The sequence below is a fragment of the Anoplopoma fimbria genome, chromosome 11 (assembly GCF_027596085.1).
Source record: "Anoplopoma fimbria isolate UVic2021 breed Golden Eagle Sablefish chromosome 11, Afim_UVic_2022, whole genome shotgun sequence".
In the NCBI taxonomy this organism is placed as follows: Eukaryota; Metazoa; Chordata; class Actinopteri; order Perciformes; family Anoplopomatidae; genus Anoplopoma; species Anoplopoma fimbria.
Window position 1 is genome coordinate 17,193,714 of NC_072459.1, and position 21,879 is coordinate 17,215,592.

At 40.7% G+C, this 21,879-nt stretch overlaps 2 protein-coding genes across 2 annotated transcripts; one reads left to right on the forward strand and one right to left on the reverse strand.

The window, feature by feature from the left end:
• Positions 1-2,647: 2,647 nt before the first annotated feature.
• On the forward strand, positions 2,648-7,764 carry rpl23 (ribosomal protein L23). Its single transcript, XM_054607594.1, has 5 exons — positions 2,648-2,747; positions 4,027-4,110; positions 5,440-5,568; positions 6,016-6,129; positions 7,629-7,764. Exons 1-5 carry the CDS (start codon positions 2,735-2,737, stop codon positions 7,709-7,711), a joined length of 423 nt encoding a protein of 140 aa, XP_054463569.1. The 5' UTR covers positions 2,648-2,734; the 3' UTR covers positions 7,712-7,764.
• A 1,894-nt stretch (positions 7,765-9,658) lies between these two features.
• si:dkey-283b1.7 (von Willebrand factor C domain-containing protein 2-like) lies at positions 9,659-18,013 on the reverse strand. The gene is made up of 3 exons (XM_054607584.1): positions 17,612-18,013; positions 13,743-13,872; positions 9,659-10,081 (listed from the first exon to the last, which is right to left on the reverse strand). The coding sequence occupies exons 1-3, from the start codon at positions 18,011-18,013 to the stop codon at positions 9,840-9,842; spliced, it is 774 nt and encodes a 257-aa protein (XP_054463559.1). The 3' UTR covers positions 9,659-9,839.
• Positions 18,014-21,879: the final 3,866 nt, after the last annotated feature.

Genomic DNA, 21,879 nt, shown 5'->3' on the forward strand with positions numbered 1-21,879 from the left:
GACTAAAAAAACGTTAGTAAAGTTAATCACTAATTACAGTGTGAAAATGTAGCGTTGGTTACCGAACAGTGTTTATTTGTGCTATTATACAGCTGACTGTAGAAGAGCAAACCAGAACGAACGGGACAATTTTTAAACGGGAGTGGAGACCTGGAGTTGCCAAAGTGTGTCTCTAAGACGATGAAGAAGTGAGGGAGTAAAGTCTTCTCACACTTTTTGCTCTCTCTCTTTCTCCCTCTCTTATTTTTCTCCTTAACACTATCATGTAATTCATGCAGTTCCTATTAACATGTGTAAAATGTGTGTGACTTTTTTTTTTTTTCTTCTAAACATGCAGGACCTCTTTTTGGAATACAAATGTTCCTAATATTTTTGGTCTTTCGAAGTCAGCTTTTTTGTTGTGTGGAATTAAATGCAAAAGTAGAAGATTTTATTACCCTTTGTAAATAAACAGTAACATGCTGGTACGGAAAGTACATTTTTCACCCTTTGTTTCATTGCAGCCATTTGCTAAAATCGAAAAAGTTCATTTTTTTTCACATTAATGTACACTCAGCAACCCATCTTGACAGAAAAAAACAGAAATGTAGAAATTTTTGCAAATTTATTAAAAAGGAAAAACTGAAATATCACATGGTCATAAGTATTCAGACCCTTTGCTCAGTATTGAGTAGAAGCACCCTTTTGAGCTAGTACAGCCATGAGTCTTCTTGGGAATGATGCAACAAGTTTCTCACACCTGGATTTGGGGATCCTCTGCCATTCTTCCTTGCAGATCCTCTCCAGTTCTGTCAGGTTGGATGGTGAACGTTGGTGGACAGCCATTTTCAGGTCTCTCCAGAGATGCTCAATTGGGTTTAGATCAGGGCTCTGGCTGGGCCAGTCAAGAATGGTCACAGACTTGTTCCGAAGCCACTCCTTTGTTATTTTAGCTGTGTGCTTCGGGTCATTGTCTTGTTGGAAGGTGAACCTTCGGCCCAGTCTGAGGTCCTGAGCACTCTGGAGGAGGTTTTCTTCCAGGATATCTCTGTACTTGGCCGCATTCATCTTTCCTTCAATTGCAACCAGTCGTCCTGTCCCTGCAGCTGAAAAACACCCCCATAGCATGATGCTGCCACCACCATGTTTCACTGTTGGGATTGTATTGGGCAGGTGATGAGCAGTGCCTGGTTTTCTCCACACATACCGCTTAGAATTAACGCCAAAAAGTTCAATCTTGGTCTCATCAGACCAGAGAATCTTATTTCTCATAGTTTGGGAGTCCTCCATGTGTTTTTTGGCAAACTCTATGCAGGCTTTCATATGTCTTGCACTGAGGAGAGGCTTCCGTCGGGCCACTCTGCCATAAAGCCCCGACTGGTGGAGGGCTGCAGTGATAGTTGACTTTGTGGAACTTTCTCCCATCTCCCTACTGCATCTCTGGAGCTCAGCCACAGTGATCTTTGGGTTCTTCTTTACCTCTCTCACCAAGGCTCTTCTCCCACGATTGCTCAGTTTGGCTGGACGGCCAGGTCTAGGAAGAGTTCTGGTCATCCCATACTTCTTCCATTTAAGGATTATGGAGGCCACTGTGCTCTTAGGAACCTTGAGTGCTGCAGAAATTATTTTGTAACCTTGGCCAGATCTGTGCCTTGCCACAATTCTGTCTCTGAGCTCCTTGGGCAGTTCCTTCGACCTCATGATTCTCATTTGTTTTGACATGCACTGTGAGCTGTAAGGTCTTATATAGACAAGTGTGTGCCTTTCCTAATCAAGTCCAATCAGTTTAATTAAACACAGCTGGACTCCAATGAAGGAGTAGAACCATCTCAAGGAGGATCAGAAGAAATGGACAGCATGTGAGTTAAATATGAGTGTCACAGCAAAGGGTCTGAATACTTATGACCATGTGATATTTCAGTTTTTCTTTTTTAATAAATTTGCAAAAATTTCTACATTTCTGTTTTTTTCTGTCAAGATGGGTTGCTGAGTGTACATTAATGCGAAAAAAACGAACTTTTTCGATTTTAGCAAATGGCTGCAATGAAACAAAGAGTGAAAAATTTAAAGGGGTCTGAATACTTTCCGTACCCACTGTATATGCTGTAAAATGACCGTAAAACCCAGTTATTCTAATATCACATAGTTTAATACAATTTACGATAAGAAACTGTTAAAATACATTACAGTAGCTGCACTCTAAAATAACAATTAATTACTGTTGTCTTTGCTGACAGTATTTTACCGTTATGATACATTGAAATTGTTAAGAGTGATACTGTACCCCTAAAGGTACCGCAGAAGGAATTTATTTTGTTAATTAATACATCTTTAGCTGTGCTTTTGTATGATTGCACTCTGCATTTTGTTGTGCCACCCTGTTGGACAATAACAATAAAATACCCTTGTTACCTTGTAAAGGTATCATCTTTAACATACAGTGAAGGAAATAATTATTTGATCCCTTGCCGATTTTGTAAGTTTGCCCACTGACAAAGAAATGAATGATCTATAATTGTAATGGTAGGTTTATTTTAACATTGAGAGACAGAATATAAAAAATAATCCAGAAAATCACATCATATAAAAGTTATAAATTGATTTGCATTTTATTTTATTGCATTTTATTTTATATGTCTATATGATGTCTATGGTTGTGAATGCAGCCCATATCCGCGCATGACCCGGATGAAGTTCTGCTCAACTTTATATCCCACAATTCCTTTCTGCTTCTTCCTCTTTCCCTACTGCAGCCATGTCTAAGAGAGGTATGAAACCCACCTTGCAAAATCCACATTCATCTGCTGTGTTTTACTCTCTGCCGGCATATAAACTTTTGCTAGTGTGTGATAGAGTGAGGAAGACAACACATCTATGTGATTAGTTTCGAATTTGTCCAAACGGTCTCCGATTTCTGAATGATACCATTTTCCCCGGCTAATTGACTGAAGCTAAGTTTCGCTGTTAGCACCGTGTAGGCATGAAGCATGTAACGCTTAAACTAGAGGCAGAATGTGAATTAGCTGTTTGCTGTAAACTTTAAGCAGCTGTAATCGTTACAGACCAAACGTACCACGATTAAATAATCTTAAACGAGAAGAACGTGCTGCAAATCGTCTTGTCAGGTGTTACGTTAGCTCAGGCTATCGGAGATGGCTAGCGTTAGGCTGTGCCGGTAACGTTCCATCACGTTACCTTTATGTGTGATTGGTGGATAAGGTCAAACTTGACATATTGGCCCCTGTTCAAGCAAATCTAAGAATAATAGCGGCTGCCAGAGTTTATAATTGTCAAACAGCTCGTGCTTTTGTCAACTAATCAAACCTTGATCAGCATTTTTGACGGAAAGCTAGCCAGCCAACACGTAATGTGTGGCCTCCTGTTAACGTTGAGTCTTTCTTGATGAATGCTAGCATAGTTCTGTCAACTGTTGGTCTCAATGGTTCAAAGAGTATTTTCAACAACGGGCTTGTAAACTGGCTAGCTGCTTCAGCCTAATAAAGTATCGTAACCTAGTGAATGCGGTGTATTGGAGTTTGCTAACGATGTCGCTGCAGGCGAAACCTTGTATCTTAAAATGACTCGATTTTCAACTTTTCAGCTACATAATAGGCTGAGAAATAACCCCATTAGCCGTCGTCAATCTTTTGGTGACATGTGTTTTGCCCTTGTAGTGATGAAATGCTATAGGTCTTGCATGTATTGCATAAGTCTTGCAGTAAATGTGCACCAGCTGGTGTTTGTGCTTGTTATTTGTGGCGTTTGTAACTAAATTGGCAATAAGTATCGTTAGATCCCATGCTTGACAAAAAAACATGTGAAATAAGTGACTAGTTTTACCTGTCAACATCTGAATCAGAATTTCAAGTGTCTTATGAAACACCATTTAAAATGTTTATCAATGCGATAAGATAGGGATTATACCTACATAAACTGGATAATAAATGCAGAGATGGCACTTAACGCAAAATCACAAGTTCCTAGATTTGTTTGGAATTGGTAAAGGTGTAGTTGTTCGTTTTTTAACTGTGTTCTGTCTTCTCACAGGACGTGGTGGTTCATCTGGAGCCAAGTTCCGCATCTCGCTGGGTCTCCCAGTAGGAGCGGTCATCAACTGTGCTGACAACACCGGTACGCCTCAACTAACCTGTTATCGTCAGATCAAATATGCAATATTTTTGGCGTTGATATTAAGTAGCAAGTTAGTTAAATACTTGATGGGAAATGCTGCACGGGTAAGGTTAGTGGATTCTTGACTTTTAGACTGATATGGACAGGAAACAATGCAACAACGGCTTTAGCAATAACCTGATGGTCGTAGCAAGAGAGAGCCTGCTTAGTTGCTCTCTAGCCGTGAGGTAAATGAGAAGATCATTACTACTTTTCATATTTGCATGCAAAGTATGTAGCTGGAGCCCCCGGTTGCTCTAATCGCTACAGATGAATATTGATCTTTTGATTGTACATTTGATTATGGTGCTTCAAATTTACCCTATAACGCAGAACTCATGTGTTCTGCGTTATAGGGTAAATTTGAAAGCATTTGACTTAAATTGAATTTGACCCATTAGGCTGATTGAATAAAAATACAAATCTTACAATCTTTGTTTGGTGCTTTCCCCCTTCAAAAAGCACTTGCTTTGTCTGCTCAGTGGCTCGGTGAGTTGTCGTAGAAGGGAACATTAACCTCATCACTGTGGGTGAGATGGCAGCGTCACACTATGGCTGACTGATCTCAATCAGTGACGAGACAAAATGACACACATGGTAGCCCCCGTCCTTTCTAAGAAAAGGACTGGGCCATGATTAAATATTAAAATGTCTTTCAGTGGAATCACATTGTTATAAAATCATACATTGAAATCGTGACACACAGTTGTCATAAAATTCTAATTCATACTAACAAGCACATAATCACAAAACATGTCTAAGAAAATCTCCAATAATATGCAATTAAGTTCTTAATTAAATGACAAAATTCTCAGTACTAATTAAGTATAATGAGAGTATGCTGAGAGTATCAAAATGTGTCAAAAATGACATTTGAATATTTGTTCATAAAAATGTATTAAACTAACCAAATATCTATTTTTGTGTATTATGTGTTCTTACTGGCCGCAAATGATGATGCACTATGCAGAAGGCCATTTTGAGCTGAACTTCTTGTTAGATGTCCTGTTTTTATTTAGTTGCTCATTGGACAAGGAACAGCTGATGCGTTACAGCCTGAAAGTATACAAAACAATGTGGTTATTTCATATAGACTACTAATTAATTTATTGAATCATCAGGAAACGTGCTATATTGTGATGTATACAAAGATAGGAAATTACCTTTATCGTTTTCGAAGATTTTCTAAAATGCCACAATACTACATTGTTCTTTAGAAACTCATGATCTAGTTTCCCTTCTGCAAGATCGCCCCTTCTTCATGTTTGTTTTTCTTCCTCCGTCCCTCAGGTGCCAAGAACCTGTACATCATCTCCGTGAAGGGCATCAAGGGGCGTCTGAACCGTCTGCCTGCTGCAGGAGTGGGTGACATGGTCATGGCCACAGTCAAGAAAGGCAAGCCAGAACTCAGGAAGAAGGGTGAGTAAAAACAACTGGTCCATGCTTAAGTTAGGGTGAAGAGGGTGAGGCAGCTTATTAATACTCTGTTGAAACACTGAGATATTTATTTTGGTCCTTTGCAGAAATGTATTGACATTTAGAAAATGTCTACGTTGATTTTTTTTATTTTTTTTTACTGATTGTGAAGATGGCTTGGATGCACAGGCTGTCTAATTTTCAGCTTCATGGGCAGGACACTGAATAACTCATACAACTAATTTCCTTTGATTGAGTTGGAGTAATGCAGTGATTTTGGATTTTACCTCAGTACAATCAGGATTAAATTTAAGTGAAATCATTTATTCTACTGCCAGTTTCTGTTACATTGACCATGTCTTTGTATTTTTCTGCCGAGGTACTTGTTAACACAGGTGTGTGTTGTTGCCTCGTAGTAACTTCAAGTTACCACATTTCCTTTGTCCACAGTGCATCCTGCGGTGGTGATACGGCAGCGGAAGTCGTATCGGCGAAAAGATGGCGTCTTTCTCTACTTTGAAGACAACGCCGGTGTCATAGTAAACAACAAAGGAGAAATGAAAGGTGGGTTTGATTGGATGCTACACAAGGGTAATTATTTGCTGTGTAATTCTGACTGTCCAATTGTGTCTTGACACAAGAAATTGATTTTAATATATTAGCTAAGCTGTATATATTAAGCTCAGAAGTGAGTGCAGCTAGAGAGATTTGTCTTATGGTATTTTAGATTGTTTCACCAATGTAATTGTTTTTATTTCTGAGGAAGCACATGTGAGATGTGTTTCCTTGGCCAATTCTGCATTTTGTTTGTTATTAACATGTCTGTTTAATTTTGAATGTGTTGCCACACTTGATCCACTTATAGCTGCGGCTTATCCAGCAATATGGCATGATATGAAAAAATGTAAACGTCTCTTCCTCTTTCCGTTTCAAAGTACCAGCCCTCTAGAATTTCTGTGGACAGAATCCCTTTATTTTGTACACAAAGCTTTGCTTGTGAAATTTTTGCAGGACGGTGTTGGGGAAAATTGAGTAATAAATCAGTGGAATATCTGCTTTTGTGTGTGGAAGTACAGTTATCACAGAAGAAACCCCAGGTTAGCTCTAATTAAATAGTGTTTATAAAGGTGAGGTGACCATTATCGAAGGTAAATGCTGTGTGTGTCTCCAGCCGCTTCCCGGCAGGACCAGCGAGTACGCGGATGGAGAGCTCTGCTGGCACTGCCTCGGCCTGTCTTGGGCGGAACCCATAGCCGGCCACAATGTCATGTGGTGGCCCGACGTGCAACTGCACTCTGCTTACCTATCGTTGAATTGCAGGTGTCCAGAGTCCACAGTGATCATTTTTGAGGAATCTTTTAAGCCATTGTTTTAATTGTCAATTTTTCACTGAACAGAAGAGATAGGTAGCCAACTAGTGTAACATAACATGCCATGGGTTGTATCCTGTCCAAAAAAAAGTATATACAAATCTAAAACCAAACACAGATAATGAATATCAAAATGGCTATTATTCTCCAGCCTTAAACAAAAGTACAGAGTTTGATACCTAACCCTAGTTATACAGGTGGTAGGTCAATGGGAAGATATTTCCCCTTGCAAAAGCACTTGCTTTGTCTGTTCAGTGGCTCGGTGAGTTGTCGTACAAGGGAACATTAACCTCATCACTGTGGGTGAGATGGCAGCGTTACACTATGGCTGACTGATCTCAATCAGTGATGAGACAGCTTTAACCTACAACTAAAGTCTATGTGATACAAGTGTGGCAATGCTCAGATGTTTTATATTATGTATTGCTTTTAACTAAAAAGCAACTAAACCAATTAACTAGTTTGGGGAAGGTCTAAAGCTTTGTGGCCATCCCCAAAAAACATCTCATGCATTCATTCAGGAAGATGACACTAGAAGTTTGTCGAGTTATCTTGCCACTTTTTTGGTTTTCCTCTTAATTTATAAAAGTTTTTAGCCTCAACTGCAGCAGTCAGATGTCCCTCCATTTCCCATATAAATGAAGCATGCTATGTCGAAACGAAAATAACTGCCTTACTTCTCTGTATCTGCAGGTTCAGCCATCACAGGCCCAGTGGCCAAAGAGTGTGCTGACCTTTGGCCCAGGATTGCCTCCAACGCTGGTAGCATAGCCTGAGCTGGATCCTGCACCTCTGTTCGTTTTCAATAAAAAAAACTGTTGGTAATCCAGCAACTAGTCTTGGGTGTTTTCATTTACCCTCTATTTACAGGAAACTATATTTTCTAAGACGATTTATAAAAATTTTGGAATAAAAGCTACTCATGTTGAAGGTGGGCTGGAGCTTTGATGGGAATTTAGAAGGTCACAAATCTTAATCTACCAATAAGAAGGATAAAATACTGAATTTGTCCTATCCTGACCATAAGGGGTCTAATCAGCCAGATTAACTAAAACCATCTCAAATAAATGTGATGTATGGATGCAATACTATTGTGAGAGCTTGTTTCAATAAGCAATGGATTTTGGGAAAAATTCCCAAACAGATCATCTGGATTTTGCAGTATTCATCAATGTTAATTTACAACTCAATTTCGCAGCAGTGGAAACATGGCTTCAGTTTATGTGAAAAGAAACCTGATAAATTAAGCATGGGAACCTTGTTTTATTTATTGCTAATATGTATTGCTTACAGGGATATGTGTATGTCTTTAATGCACTTCAGGGTGTATTTAAAAAAACTTGGAAGAATTTGTCTGTAAAATCTTTATTTCACAATTTTCATAATTAAATTATGTTCAGTTCTTGCACAGTTACTAGGACTACTAACAGATGAGATGCACAGCACACATTTCAATGGGAGGGTGACTACAGTAAGAATAAACACAGGAAAGTTAAAAACCTGAGAACTATTGAATACTCTCCCGGATAGTATTTGAACCTTACTTGGGACGCTTCTCTAATCAGCGATACACACAATGTGTCTTTATCATAAAGATGAAAAGGACGGGTATTCATGAACACAAGGATAAACAGGAAAAAAAATCCACAGCATGTTTGAACAGAGGGATTGAAAGCACGTGTTGGCTGTACATATTCTGAAATCAGCACTTTGACATGGGAGTTTAAATCATCACAAACACTAACAGTGATACTATATATATATATATATATATATATACATATATACATACTTACTGGCATTTCCTTTACTCTTTTATTGCATATGTACATATACCATCTGTTACTCAAGGTAGTGTGTGAATCATCCGTTTTTCTGCTTACACAGTCGTTCTCAGTTAGCTCTCTCTCTCTCTCTCTCTCTCTGGCCTCGCTCTGCTTACAGACGGAAACCAGCAGGCTCCCACACGCCTGTACCCAACACTAGCTTCCCTTCTGTCACTTCCGGTATATCACCAATACACTCATCTCACACACCCTGACACTCCATTCATATTCCACAGTGGAATGATGGGAGATTTTATGGAGTAGGAGAGGAGTGTCAGGTAGATTTGAAATAAATACAGTTTTATTAACAGCAGTGAGAGATTTTGGTGTCCTCACCACATTAGGTATTGATGTCAGTGAGTGGCTCCTCTTCACAATTCATTCCTCTTCATGCTTCACACGCAACTAACATCTTTTTCCTCAGATGTCACATTGTTTTGCCTGACAAGATGGATTCCATTCAAAATTCTAAAGCAGCTGGAAGCTGGAATGAATGTGAATGTCCAATGATTTTACATTAGAAATTAGTTTTAACAAAAAAGTGACAATCAAAATTGACGTCAAATTTCCTGTCAATCAATTAATCAATAAATTGACTTGCTAAAATCCACCTAAAACATGTTGATGGTTCAATCATAGCTTAGCAAAAGAATGCAGTGTGCAGAAGCTCTGCATATACAAATATTCAGCAAGAGTAAAGAGTTTGATAGGAGTATCATTAGTAACTAATTGATTAATTATTTCAGCACCAATGAGGGTAAATGTGAAATTCATTCACTTTTTTCATGCAAATCTTTCTTTTCAACTTTTTTTTCCAACAATATTTGTTTTGAACATATTCAAAACAAATATTGGGTGTATTGTTGGAAAATGTTAAAAATATGTGATGTCCCTCTTTATCCTCAGCTCCAACCACTGTGAGATATAGTCTCTGTTTTTATTAAACATAAATGTGCAGGTTGATTTATGCTCTATTGGAGCCCAATTCGGCTGTCCTGACACTAATAAATAAAGTTCAAGTCTATTTGTACCTGCAGAATGTCTCTGTCTCCATGACACATTTATTTAAAACGCTGCTTCATGGTATCACATCCAGCCTGGGAATAAACGGCCTCCTTCCTCTGCCCCTGGACTCCTCGTCTGCGGGGGGCTCGGTGTGGGTGCTGAGTGTCGGGCTGGTCTTGGGGAGCTGCTCACACGTGGCCTGGGGATGTGTGTGCCACGTCCCGTCTCGGTATGTGCAGTAGCATACTGTCCACTCGTCAATGTTCAGGCGTTCTCCTGCCGGGATCACCCTGTTCCCAGCAAAGCAGTTGGGACCTGGAGAGACAGGAAAGGAGTACAAGGGCAAGTTGCTCTCACAATATATTTATTTGTGTTTTTGCTCATCCTCAGTAGTGAAAGCAGTACTTGGTGTCTTGTTGGGCAAACACAATATCGCTAAGTAACATGTTACATAATGTTTGTTTAATCTGTACATAAAACTCATTCTGGTCTTGTGGGAGGTTGTTTTCTGCCAAGACACTACCGACAGTTAACTTTATTTATTTTTTAATTAAAATTTGCCAACGTGAGCGTGCTACCATGCTGACGTTAGCGTTTACCTGTGCCCAAATAAAGTCTCACAGAGCATGGCTGTCTGTTTTAGTCTTTCTTACTTAAGAAGGTTCAAAACTGAGCGATGACCCAGAAGCATTGAAGTGGCAGTCATGAAAAGAGCTAGTTGAATTCTCTAAATTCTAAGAAAGGTGCTGCGATGCTTCCTTTCTCCTGTTAAAAGCACTGGACCATCAATACAAATGAAAAAGAGATTCCGCTGTCCCACAAGTCTAGAGTAAGTGCTGTTAGATTTTCCTTATGTACTTATGCATTCTCCCTCACATCTTTCCTTGACCTGATGAATTTTTCCCTGAGGTCAAGGAAAGGTGGTTAGGAAAACAAATAGGACGTCATATGTTTTACTTTTCGAGCGCAGCCCAGCTCTGAGATGCATCTTAGCTCTACTGAATGTTTTAGCCTCCTTCTGGTCACTGTTTAAATTTCCTGTCTCACTCTCATCATTGTCCTTTCACCGCAGCAGACAACTGTTTACAGCGAACAGCTCTTAAAAGCCACTCTACGCACTCTGCCTTCTCTAACTGGCGGACGGAAAAAGTTAGAGAGTAGCTGGTTATCCTACTAGGCCCAGATCACCTTCGAATTCAATTATTTAACGATATAGTTTCTCTAGATGGCATTGCTCTAGCATCCAGCACTACCGTTAAGAACCTTGGAGTTATCTTTGACCAGGATCTGTCTTTTAACTCTTATATAAAACAGATCTCAAGGACAGCCTTTTTTCATTTACGTAACATTGCGAAAATCAGGCAAATCCTGTCTCAAAGCGATGCAGAAAAACTAGTTCATGCATTTGTTACCTCTAGACTAGATTACTGTAACTCCTTATTATCAGGCTGCTCTAATAGGTCTCTTAGATCTTTACAGTTGATCCAGAATGCTGCAGCACGTGTTCTAACAAAAACTAAGAAAAGAGATCATATTACTCCAGTATTAGCTTCTCTGCACTGGCTCCCTGTTAAATCAAGAATAGAATTTAAAATTATTTTACTTACCTACAAAGCTCTAACTGGTCAGGCACCGTCTTATCTTAAGGAACTTATAGTTCCATATTACCCAACTAGAGAGCTGCGCGCAATCAATGCAGGGTTACTTGTGGTTCCTAGAGTATATAAAAGTAGGATGGGAGCCAGAGCCTTCAGTTATCAGGCTCCTCTTCTGTGGAACCAGGTTCCAGTTTCAGTCCGGGGGGCAGACACACTCACCACTTTCAAGAGCAGGCTTAAGACCTTCCTTTTTGATAGCGCTTATAGTTAGGGCTGGTTCAGGTTCGCCTTGGTCCAGCCCCTAGATATGCTGCTATATGCCTAGACAGCCGGGGACTACCTAGGATACGCTGAGCTCCTCTCTCCTCTTCTCTCCCTCCTTCTTTATGTATTAATCTCCTATTTATGCACATTACTGATTTTGCTTCTTCCCCGGAGTTCTTGTGCTTTCTCGCCTCGCAGGTTCCCAGGAATCGGGGTTATATTTGGACTGTCATCGTGCCACCTACTGAGGCCCTGCTGACACCCACTACTACTACCACACATTACTATTATTATTGCCTGTACTATGACGCTTATTGACTTGCTTGTACCCTGGAGTCTTTGTGCTTTCTCGCTTCGCAGGCTTCTATAAATCGTGGCTGTACCTGGACCGTGGACGTGCATCCTGCTACGGCCCTGCTGACACCGACTGCTACCACCATTATTATTATTACTAGTCACATTACTATTACTATTACCTGTACCATTAAGCATTTTAGCTTTACTTCCACCCTGAAGCCCTTTTGCTTTCTCGTTCTGCAGGTTTCCATGAATCGTTGTGGTACCTGGACCGTAGTCGTGCCTCCTGCTGTGAGCCGACTGACACCCACTGCTACTTCGATTATTATTATTAGTCACATTACTATCCCTATTTTCATGGCTATAATTCTACTGTAATAATTGCTGCTGTTATTATAAGTAGTCTTATTATATGAATCATTTATGTCATATACATTGAATGTGTTGTATCTAAGAACTGTTATGCTGCTCATTCTGTACACGACATCTATTGCATTCTGTCCATCCTGGGAGAAGGATCCCTCCTCTGTCGTTCTCCCATAGGTTTCTTCCTTTTTTCTCCCTGTTAAAGGGGTTTTTCCTGTGCCGATGTGAGGGAAGGACAGAGGATGTCGCATGTGCACAGATTGTAAAGCCCTCTGAGGCAAATTTGTAATTTGTGATTCTGGGCTATACAAAATAAACTGAATTGAATTGAATTGGTGAACATTGTGGAGCATTTAGCAGCTAAAGAGACCAATATCTTCTCCGGAGTATGTGGAGACCAAACACAGAGCTAAAATAGAGCGATGTTATATATTAATATACAGGCTTGTTTCTGCAGTAAAAGCAGTTTTAAAGGAGACTCTAGACGGCAATGGGAAAGAACTGCTGCCTAAATGAAGTACAAAGTCTATCTTCAATAGAGGTTCAAGTTTTAATAAAATAGCCTTAACTATGTGTGCATGATATTAATAGAAGTGGGCAATATGAAACAAGCATCACAGCAAAATACCATACAAAACCAAAAATTTAAACAGTCTGCCTTTGATATCATATGCCTCCCCCAATCACAGATGAGGGTTACTTTATTTTTCACAGCTGCCTGTGAAACAATTACCAACGTCGGTCGGCAGGAGGACAGGAAGTACTGTTCATCTGATGCCAGACCCAACCAGGTTTGATAAAGCACAGCGGATGAGAGGAAATTTGGCAGCAGGGGGGGACAAAAACAATGACGCAACAAACCAAACCGTCTGTCCCGCTGTCCGTCCAGCAAAGGAACAGTAAAAATAGAAACTACAATTTAAATACAACTGCCATAAAGAAAAAAGGCAACTGGGAAGCAGATTTATGTGGTTTTCTTTTACATGCTCATAAAGAACAAATAAAATAATGATAAATTAAGCTACTTTGGCTTTCCATTTTATTCTACAAAAAGCATCACTAATACAAGTTATTATTATCCCTGCTACTATTCCTATCTGACACACATCCGGTGTCAAAGATGGACTTTAATGCCAGTGGCAGTAAAGCATGTATTACATAACAGGGAAGGCTCTGTAAGCTGCTGGGTGTGTGACGCAACCTGTGCTGCTTCTGAGAGTTGCAGGGTGAACCCTGTCAAAATCACAGCCTTTTAATGATGTGCAGAGGGCAGGAGCTTAAGTGTGTGCGTGTGCGTGTTAAGGGAGAGTCAATGAGATGGGATATCGCAGCACCCATAAGAGACCCATAACTGAAGTAGTAAAGTTGAGGGAAAAGTTTATAGTTTTCAAACTGGATGGCCAACTTCATAACATATATACAGGTTGTAATGATTTAATTTGATGTCTTACCAGTCTTACAGATGGGGCAGCAGTGGTTGGGTTCGTAGGTGGGGTTGACACAGTGCGGGGCGGGGCAGTCTGAAATGCTGCAGTACACCTCTCTGTTGGCCTCGCAGCGACATCGCTCGCACCTCGACAACTTGAACACACAAAGAATTTGAATGTCATTGACTTCAGGTTTTAACATGTGGTCATTTTTAAAAAATAAGTCCCATTATCTGTGACCATTTTGGTGTAATTACAGTAAACAAATGAGCCCATGTAAGAGGTGACTGGTAGGCTCAATCTCCTTGGTATGTCACAGGGGACGTGTGGACAGTCAACAAACACACACAAAGACAGCTGATCTGTCTCTAGTGCTATTGGACCGGTTGGATGCACTTCATCAATACACAATCAGTTACATAATAAACAGTCAATACCTTTTCTTCCAATGCTCAATCGCCACTTAGCACATGGAAGCTGTTTTGTCCACCGCACAAACAAGGCAGCACCTCTTTTTTATTATTAAATGTTGAGCAGCTGTTAGAACTGGCTTTTACTCACTCACAAACTCTGTCGTTCACATTTAGCAGGCTATAGTTCTGTCGTTTACGGACCAGCTGTACACCGAGAGGAAAGGAAAGTCCCAGCAGTTTCTACCTAAAGCTGTAAAGTTGTTATTTTGCCTAATTCCGGCAAAAGAAAGCTCTAAAACGTAATACTTCTTAAATATGTGCTTTCATGGCATATGTGGAAACGATAAAATTGCACTTAATGCACAATTCTAACATTTCTTTTTTCATGATTGCACAAGCTATTCACTTCCAGAGCATGTCTAAAATTGCAGGTACACTGTTGCTGTATATTGTATTGCTAAAAGAAACTTTTAGCAATACAACGTCAATGCTGGATTAACCACACAGAGAAGACAATTACTTACTTGGTCTTCTGTGTGAATAACCGGAGCGAACATACACAACAGGAAAGGTGGAAGCCCTTAGGTTAATCAAGCTAATATGGTATGCAAATATTCAATGGTTTATAGAATCTGTTGGCTTTTTACTGAGCAACTGTGGCTCAGTGGTAGAGCAGGGTTGTCTTCCAATCAGAGAATCAGTGGCTCGATCCCTGGCTCCTCTTTTCCATGTAGATGTGTCCTTGGACAAGACAAGTTGCTCCCGAAGGCTGTGCCATCGGTGTATTAATGATGTATGAATGTTAGTTTGAGTTAGAGTCCTGATGGGCAGGTGGCACCTTGCATGGTAGCCCCTCCCATCAGATGTGAATGGGTGAATGATGATATGTAGTGTTAGAGTGCTTTGAGAGGTCAGAAGACTAGAAAAGCACTATACAAGTACAGTCCATTTACCATTTATTCTATTTCAAAACATAACGATAATATATATTCTATCATATAAATATGATAGAATACTGAATATAACATGGTCGCTTTTGGGTCCCGATCACAATTTACATGTCAATAATTGTAATCAGTGGTGGAATGTAACTAAGTACAATTTTGAGGTACTTGTAGTTTACCTGAGTATTTCCATGCTTTGCTGCTCTACACTTTTACTCCACTACATTTATCTCACAGCTATAGTTACTAGGTACTTTTGAGTTCATTCATCCATTTTCTGTAACCTGCTTATCCAGTTAAGGGTCGCAGGGGTGCTGGAGCCTATCTCAGCTGTCAATGGGCGAAGGCAGGGTACACCCTGGACAGGGTCTGTCACAGGGCTGACATACAGTGGGTACGGAAAGTATTCAGACCCCTTTAAATTTTTCACTCTTTGTTTCATTACAGCCATTTGCTAAAATCGAAAAAGTTCATTTTTTTCGCATTAATGTACACTCAGCAACCCATCTTGACAGAAAAAAACAGAAATGTAGAAATTTTTGCAAATTTATTAAAAAAGAAAAACTGAAATATCACATGGTCATAAGTATTCAGACCCTTTGCTGTGACACTCATATTTAACTCACATGCTGTCCATTTCTTCTGATCCTCCTTGAGATGGTTCTACTCCTTCATTGGAGTCCAGCTGTGTTTAATTAAACTGATTGGACTTGATTAGGAAAGGCACACACCTGTCTATATAAGACCTTACAGCTCACAGTGCATGTCAGAACAAATGAGAATCATGAGGTCGAAGGAACTGCCCAAGGAGCTCAGAGACAGAATTGTGGCAAGGCACAGATCTGGCCAAGGTTACAAAAGAATTTCTGCAGCACTCAAGGTTCCTAAGAGCACAGTGGCCTCCATAATCCTTAAATGGAAGAAGTATGGGATGACCAGAACTCTTCCTAGACCTGGCCGTCCAGCCAAACTGAGCAATCGTGGGAGAAGAGCCTTGGTGAGAGAGGTAAAGAAGAACCCAAAGATCACTGTGGCTGAGCTCCAGAGATGCAGTAGGGAGAAAGTTCCACAAAGTCAACTATCACTGCAGCCCTCCACCAGTCAGGGCTTTATGGCAGAGTGGCCCGACGGAAGCCTCTCCTCAGTGCAAGACATATGAAAGCCTGCATAGAGTTTGCCAAAAAAACACATGGAGGACTCCCAAACTATGAGAAATAAGATTCTCTGGTCTGATGAGACCAAGATTGAACTTTTTGGCGTTAATTCTAAGCGGTATGTGTGGAGAAAACCAGGCACTGCTCATCACCTGCCCAATACAATCCCAACAGTGAAACATGGTGGTGGCAGCATCATGCTATGGGGGTGTTTTTCAGCTGCAGGGACAGGACGACTGGTTGCAATTGAAGGAAAGATGAATGCGGCCAAGTACAGAGATATCCTGGAAGAAAACCTCCTCCAGAGTGCTCAGGACCTCAGACTGGGCCGAAGGTTCACCTTCCAACAAGACAATGACCCGAAGCACACAGCTAAAATAACAAAGGAGTGGCTTCGGAACAAGTCTGTGACCATTCTTGACTGGCCCAGCCAGAGCCCTGACCTAAACCCAATTGAGCATCTCTGGAGAGACCTGAAAATGGCTGTCCACCAACGTTCACCATCCAACCTGACAGAACTGGAGAGGATCTGCAAGGAAGAATGGCAGAGGATCCCCAAATCCAGGTGTGAGAAACTTGTTGCATCATTCCCAAGAAGACTCATGGCTGTACTAGCTCAAAAGGGTGCTTCTACTCAATACTGAGCAAAGGGTCTGAATACTTATGACCATGTGATATTTCAGTTTTTCTTTTTTAATAAATTTGCAAAAATTTCTACATTTCTGGTTTTTTCTGTCAAGAAAAAAAATTCGAAAAATGAACTTTTTCGATTTTAGCAAATGGCTGCAATGAAACAAAGGGTGAAAAATTTAAAGGGGTCTGAATACTTTCCGTACCCACTGTATATAGACAGACAACCATTTACACTCACATCCACACCTACGGGCAATTTAGAGTCTTCAATGAATCTAAACTGCACGTCTTTGGACTGTGGGAGGAAGAACCCGGAGAGAACCCACGCTAACACGGGGAGAACATGCAAACTCCACACAGAAGGCAGTCTAGCCCGGGAATTGAACCCAGGCCCCTCTTGCTGTGAGGCGACAGTGCTAACCACTACAACACCGTGCAGCCCTTTTGAGTTCAAGGTTGTATAAATCAAACAGGTGACCAGTTTATAAAATATTAACTTCTCAACATTACTTTAGTTTAGCTCTACCTTTCAGGAATAAATAGCCCACATAACGCAACACTTTCAGTGGAGCCATTTTGCACAATGAGCAGTCCATTTTAACTTTGATACTTCAAATACAATTTATTATTTACCAGGGTATTTCATCAATGTAGTACTGCTACTTTTGCTCATGTAAAAGTACTTATTCCACACTTTACTACTGTATCATAGGTATGTGATGAGGGGTGGGGAGTTGGATCTTTCTCACCCTGAACTCCTCTAGGGGTCGGTACGTTTTTCCCCCGTAGATGCAGACCCTGGCCATAGCCTCGCACACTGGACAGCATGCCTTAAATCTCATCCGCGTGCACCGGGGGTGGATGCGGGGACACTTGGGTCGGACGCACACAGGGCCGTCCACGGTGCACGTGCACGGACAAGCCGTGGGGCTAGGGTAGTACACCTCTCCGATTCCGTAAACAAACCCGTGGTCGTCGATGCACCACTTCCCCCGGTAGTCCGCGAATTCGTAATCCAAGTCGGTCTTGGAGGAGTACTCCGCCGCCACCGCGAGCTCCGCGACGCGCCCCGGACCGTACGGCGGCAGCAGCGGCGGCAGCAGGACGAGCGCGACGGAGAGGCAGCTGAGCGCGCGGCGCGGGTGGCCCATGGTGAACAGATTTCCCGCACCGACACCGACACTAACCGTCTGCGTGTCTGTGAGCTTATAACACCGTCAGTGGCGCCGGTGACGCCGATACATGCGCGTCAGTCCGGAGTGTCACTGAAATGCTGTCCAGGAGTTAATTCATACGCACGGCGAGAAAAACAGTGACCGGATCAACACGAAGTATAAACGGGAAACTTGTAATGATTTGGTCTTTATAGCTACTGACGAGATTTAACTAAACTAACTTAAGTGTTTAGTACAGTTTAGTTAAGTTGTAACAAGCAACAAGACACGAAATAGTACTAAAGGGGATTCTCACCAGCCAGGACACAAATAACAAAACACTTAACAGTGTCATGTTTGTGAGACAGGATGAAGGTGATGTTATTCCGGTACTGATCTCGGTTTCTGATAGATGTTAAATTCATTTTTTCACAACAGAAGAAGTTGGTCTAGATCGCTATAATTTAAAGAGACTTCACATTCTGCGAGGAGCAAGCACTGTGGGGACAGCAGCGAGGGAAAAAAACTCAGCTTTTACGGGTTGAAACTGCTCTTGGTCTGCGGCCATCTGCCTTGACCTAGCTGACCTGGCTGACCCAGAAAAGGGAGGTCGGTGACTGTTCATATCTTTACAGAGAGCTGGCTCCATTATGAATCCCGGAACGAGCTGCGCTTGACGAGCGGACCGCTGTACAGAGCGCAGGACTCCGGTGGGACTGCAGGAGGCGGACTCTGTTTTTACATCAAAGGTTTCCCTGGTGTCAAATTTTTAACATTAAGTTGTCGGCCATATTGCCCAGAAAATATTGCATTTGAAATGCACTTCTGTTTTTGTTTTGTTGTTTGTCATGTGTTTCTTGTGTAGCAAAAACGGAATTATATTGTGCAACCCTGTGTTGCATAATAACAATAACTTGTGCTTGAATCCTTGCAACTTTAAGATAATTAAACATAACCTTGTTTCATGAATTTGTTACATTTCTAGAACCTTAATCTAAAGCAAATGCACAGTGAATCCATTAAGCATGTAAACATGTCACGAAGAACTGAAAATGCAAACTTCCTTCAAGTGTAGAGATACAAGATTTTTAGTTCCATTGGCTGCCTGCCGAACGTGAACACATGAACGCAAACTCGCGCGAACACATTCCTTTCTAGCCTTCTGCCTTTGAGGCACCTTCTTGAGGGTTTAGTTCTGTCCCACTGTCAAATCCTCCATGTTTGAGGGCTCTCTCACAGACATTTTCAGCACTTCAGGATACGTCTCCATAAGTCTGCATTTCTGATGACTTTGCCTTAGGGAATTACCCACAACCTATAATATTGTGACGCTAAACACGGGTTACCAGTGGAAGACAGAGGCGTTAAAAAAAAAGGTAAACAAAGAGGAGAGCACATTGGTGTTCAGCCTAGCCTATTACATTTACACAGAAACATTGAGGTTTAAAGAGGGTACGTAAAAACACAAGAGAGCAGACTTCTACACACCTGATTTATTCAATAAATATTTATTTTCATTTAGTTATTAAAGCTGTTTTGACAGAAAATAGTAAATAGATACAGCAAAGTGCTGTCCAATTCATATTTATCCAATTTCAAGATGTTAAAGCCTCTCACATTCAACCATTTACCCGGAGACGTCAGTTCTCACCCTGAGGGTTCAAGGTTTAGGTCCTTTGGGGGGCATTGGCATTGGGCCAAAGTACCTGCAAGAAACTGAGCAGATTTTGTTCATGGTGTATAAATACATTACCATAGTATTCTACTGCTTTGTATATTGTATTATATAATACAGTATAGTACAGTGTGTTCAAAATAATAGCAGTGTGTTTAAAAAAGTGAGTAAAGCCCAAAATCCTTATAATAGCTTTTATTCCCATACACGCAAATTAATTGGGAACACTGCACATTCTATTCCAAATCAAAACGTGAAGAAAAAATTCTCAAATTTGTTATTACTTTACAGAAAATGAAGAAAAAGCAATATTAGGCTGTTCATAGCAGTGTCTGCATTTGTCTTTACAAACTCAAACATTTACTGTATAAACTGAAAAATGCTTGAGGATTTAGCTTTCCTGTGAATCATTGAACTAATATTTAGTTGTACACTGTTTCTGAGAACTGCTTCACATCTGTGTTGCATGGAGTCGACCAACTTCTGGCACCTGTGACCAGGTATTCCAGCCCAGGACGATTGGACTACATTCCACAATTCCTCTGCATTTCTTGGTTTTGCCTCAGAAACAACATTTTTGATGTCACCCCACACATTTTCTGTTGGATTAGGGTCCGGGGATTGGGCTGGCCACTCCATAACGTTAATCTTGTTGGTCAGGAACCAAGATGCTGCTCGCTTACTGATGTGTTTGGGGTCGTTGTTGAAACACCCATTTCAATGGCATTTCCTCTTCGGCATAAGGCAACATGACCTCTTCAAGTATTTTGATGTATTCAAACTGATCCATGATCCCTGGTGTGCGATAAATAGGCCCGACACCATAGTATGAGAAACATCCCCATATCATGATGCTTGCGCCACCGTGCTTCACTGTCTTCACAGGGTACTGTGGCTTGAATTCAGTGTTTGGGGGTCGTCTGACAAACTGTCTGTGGCCCCTAGACCCAAAAAGAACAATCTTGCTTTCATCAGTCCACAAAATGTTGCGCCATTTCTCTTTAGGCCAGTCAATGTGTTCTTTGGCAAATTGTAACCTGTTCAGCACGTTGTTTTCGCAACAATGAGACTTTGCGGGGGCTTCTTGCCGATAGCTTGGCTTCACATAGGTGTCTTCTAATTGTTACAGAACTCACAGGTAACTTTAGTACTTCTTTGAGTCTTTGCCATTTTGGCTATTCTTCGATCCATTCGAATGGTAGTTTTCCGTTTTCTTCCACGTCTTTCTGGTTTTGGTTGCCATTTTAAAGCATTTGAGATCATTTTAGCTGAGCAGCCTATCATTTTCTGCCCTTCTTTATATGTTTTCCCCTCTCCAATCAAAGTTTTAATCAAAGTACGCTGTTCTTCTGAACAATGTCTGGAACGACCCGTTTTACTCAGATTTTCAGAAAGAAATGCACTATAACCAGCATGTACAACATTTGCTGCCTTTGTCCTTAAATAAGGGCCAGCTGTTTGACACCTGTTTTTTCACAGAATGAATGACTTCACTAATTGAACTCCACACTGCTATTATTTTGAACACGCCCCCTTTCAATTAATGATTCAATTTCACAGAATCAGCAGCATGCATGTCATGACTGTTGGGTCTGTTGGTTTTCTATTACTCTACTACACCTACTAGTACATTATTTGCCATGTAGAAATATAATTTCTACCAAAAACAGTGATTGATCTGGTTAGTGATGTTGGACTGCTATTATTTTGAACACAACTGTATATATTTTCAATATATTTCAGTTTTAAAAATGCAGATGGAATATGTAAAGGATCAAGAAGAATAATCCAATACAAGTTTATTTCACATTATTATAGAACACATTGGGTCTACATACAAAAAGCAAGACCCATTGTATCCCTATTTTCATAATTATAATTCTACTATAATAATTGCTGCTGTTATTATAAGTAGTCTTATTATATGAATCATTTATGTCATATGCATTGAATGTGTTGTAGCTCTGTTATGTTGTTCATTCTGTACACATGACATCTATTGCATTTTGTCCATCCTGGGAGAAGGATCCCTCCTCTGTCGTTCTCCCATAGGTTTCTTCCTTTTTTTCTCCCTGTTAAAGGGGTTTTTTAGGGGAGTTTTTCCTGTGCCGATGTGAGGGAAGGACAGAGGATGTTGCATGTGTACAGATTGTAAAGCCCTCTGAGGCAAATTTGTAATTTTTGATTC

Coding starts and splice junctions, on each gene's coding strand:
- si:dkey-283b1.7 (XM_054607584.1), bottom strand. CDS start 18,013: ATGGGCCACCCGCGCCGCGCGCTCAGCTGCCTCTCCGTCGCGCTCGTC. Junction 13,873..17,611: donor GACCCCTAGAGGAGTTCAGG/GTGAGAAAGATC, acceptor TGTGTGTTCAAG/TTGTCGAGGTGCGAGCGATG. Junction 10,082..13,742: donor CTGCCCCATCTGTAAGACTG/GTAAGACATCAA, acceptor CTGTCTCTCCAG/GTCCCAACTGCTTTGCTGGG.
- rpl23 (XM_054607594.1), top strand. Junction 4,111..5,439: donor CAACTGTGCTGACAACACCG/GTACGCCTCAAC, acceptor TCCGTCCCTCAG/GTGCCAAGAACCTGTACATC. Junction 6,130..7,628: donor CAACAAAGGAGAAATGAAAG/GTGGGTTTGATT, acceptor CTGTATCTGCAG/GTTCAGCCATCACAGGCCCA.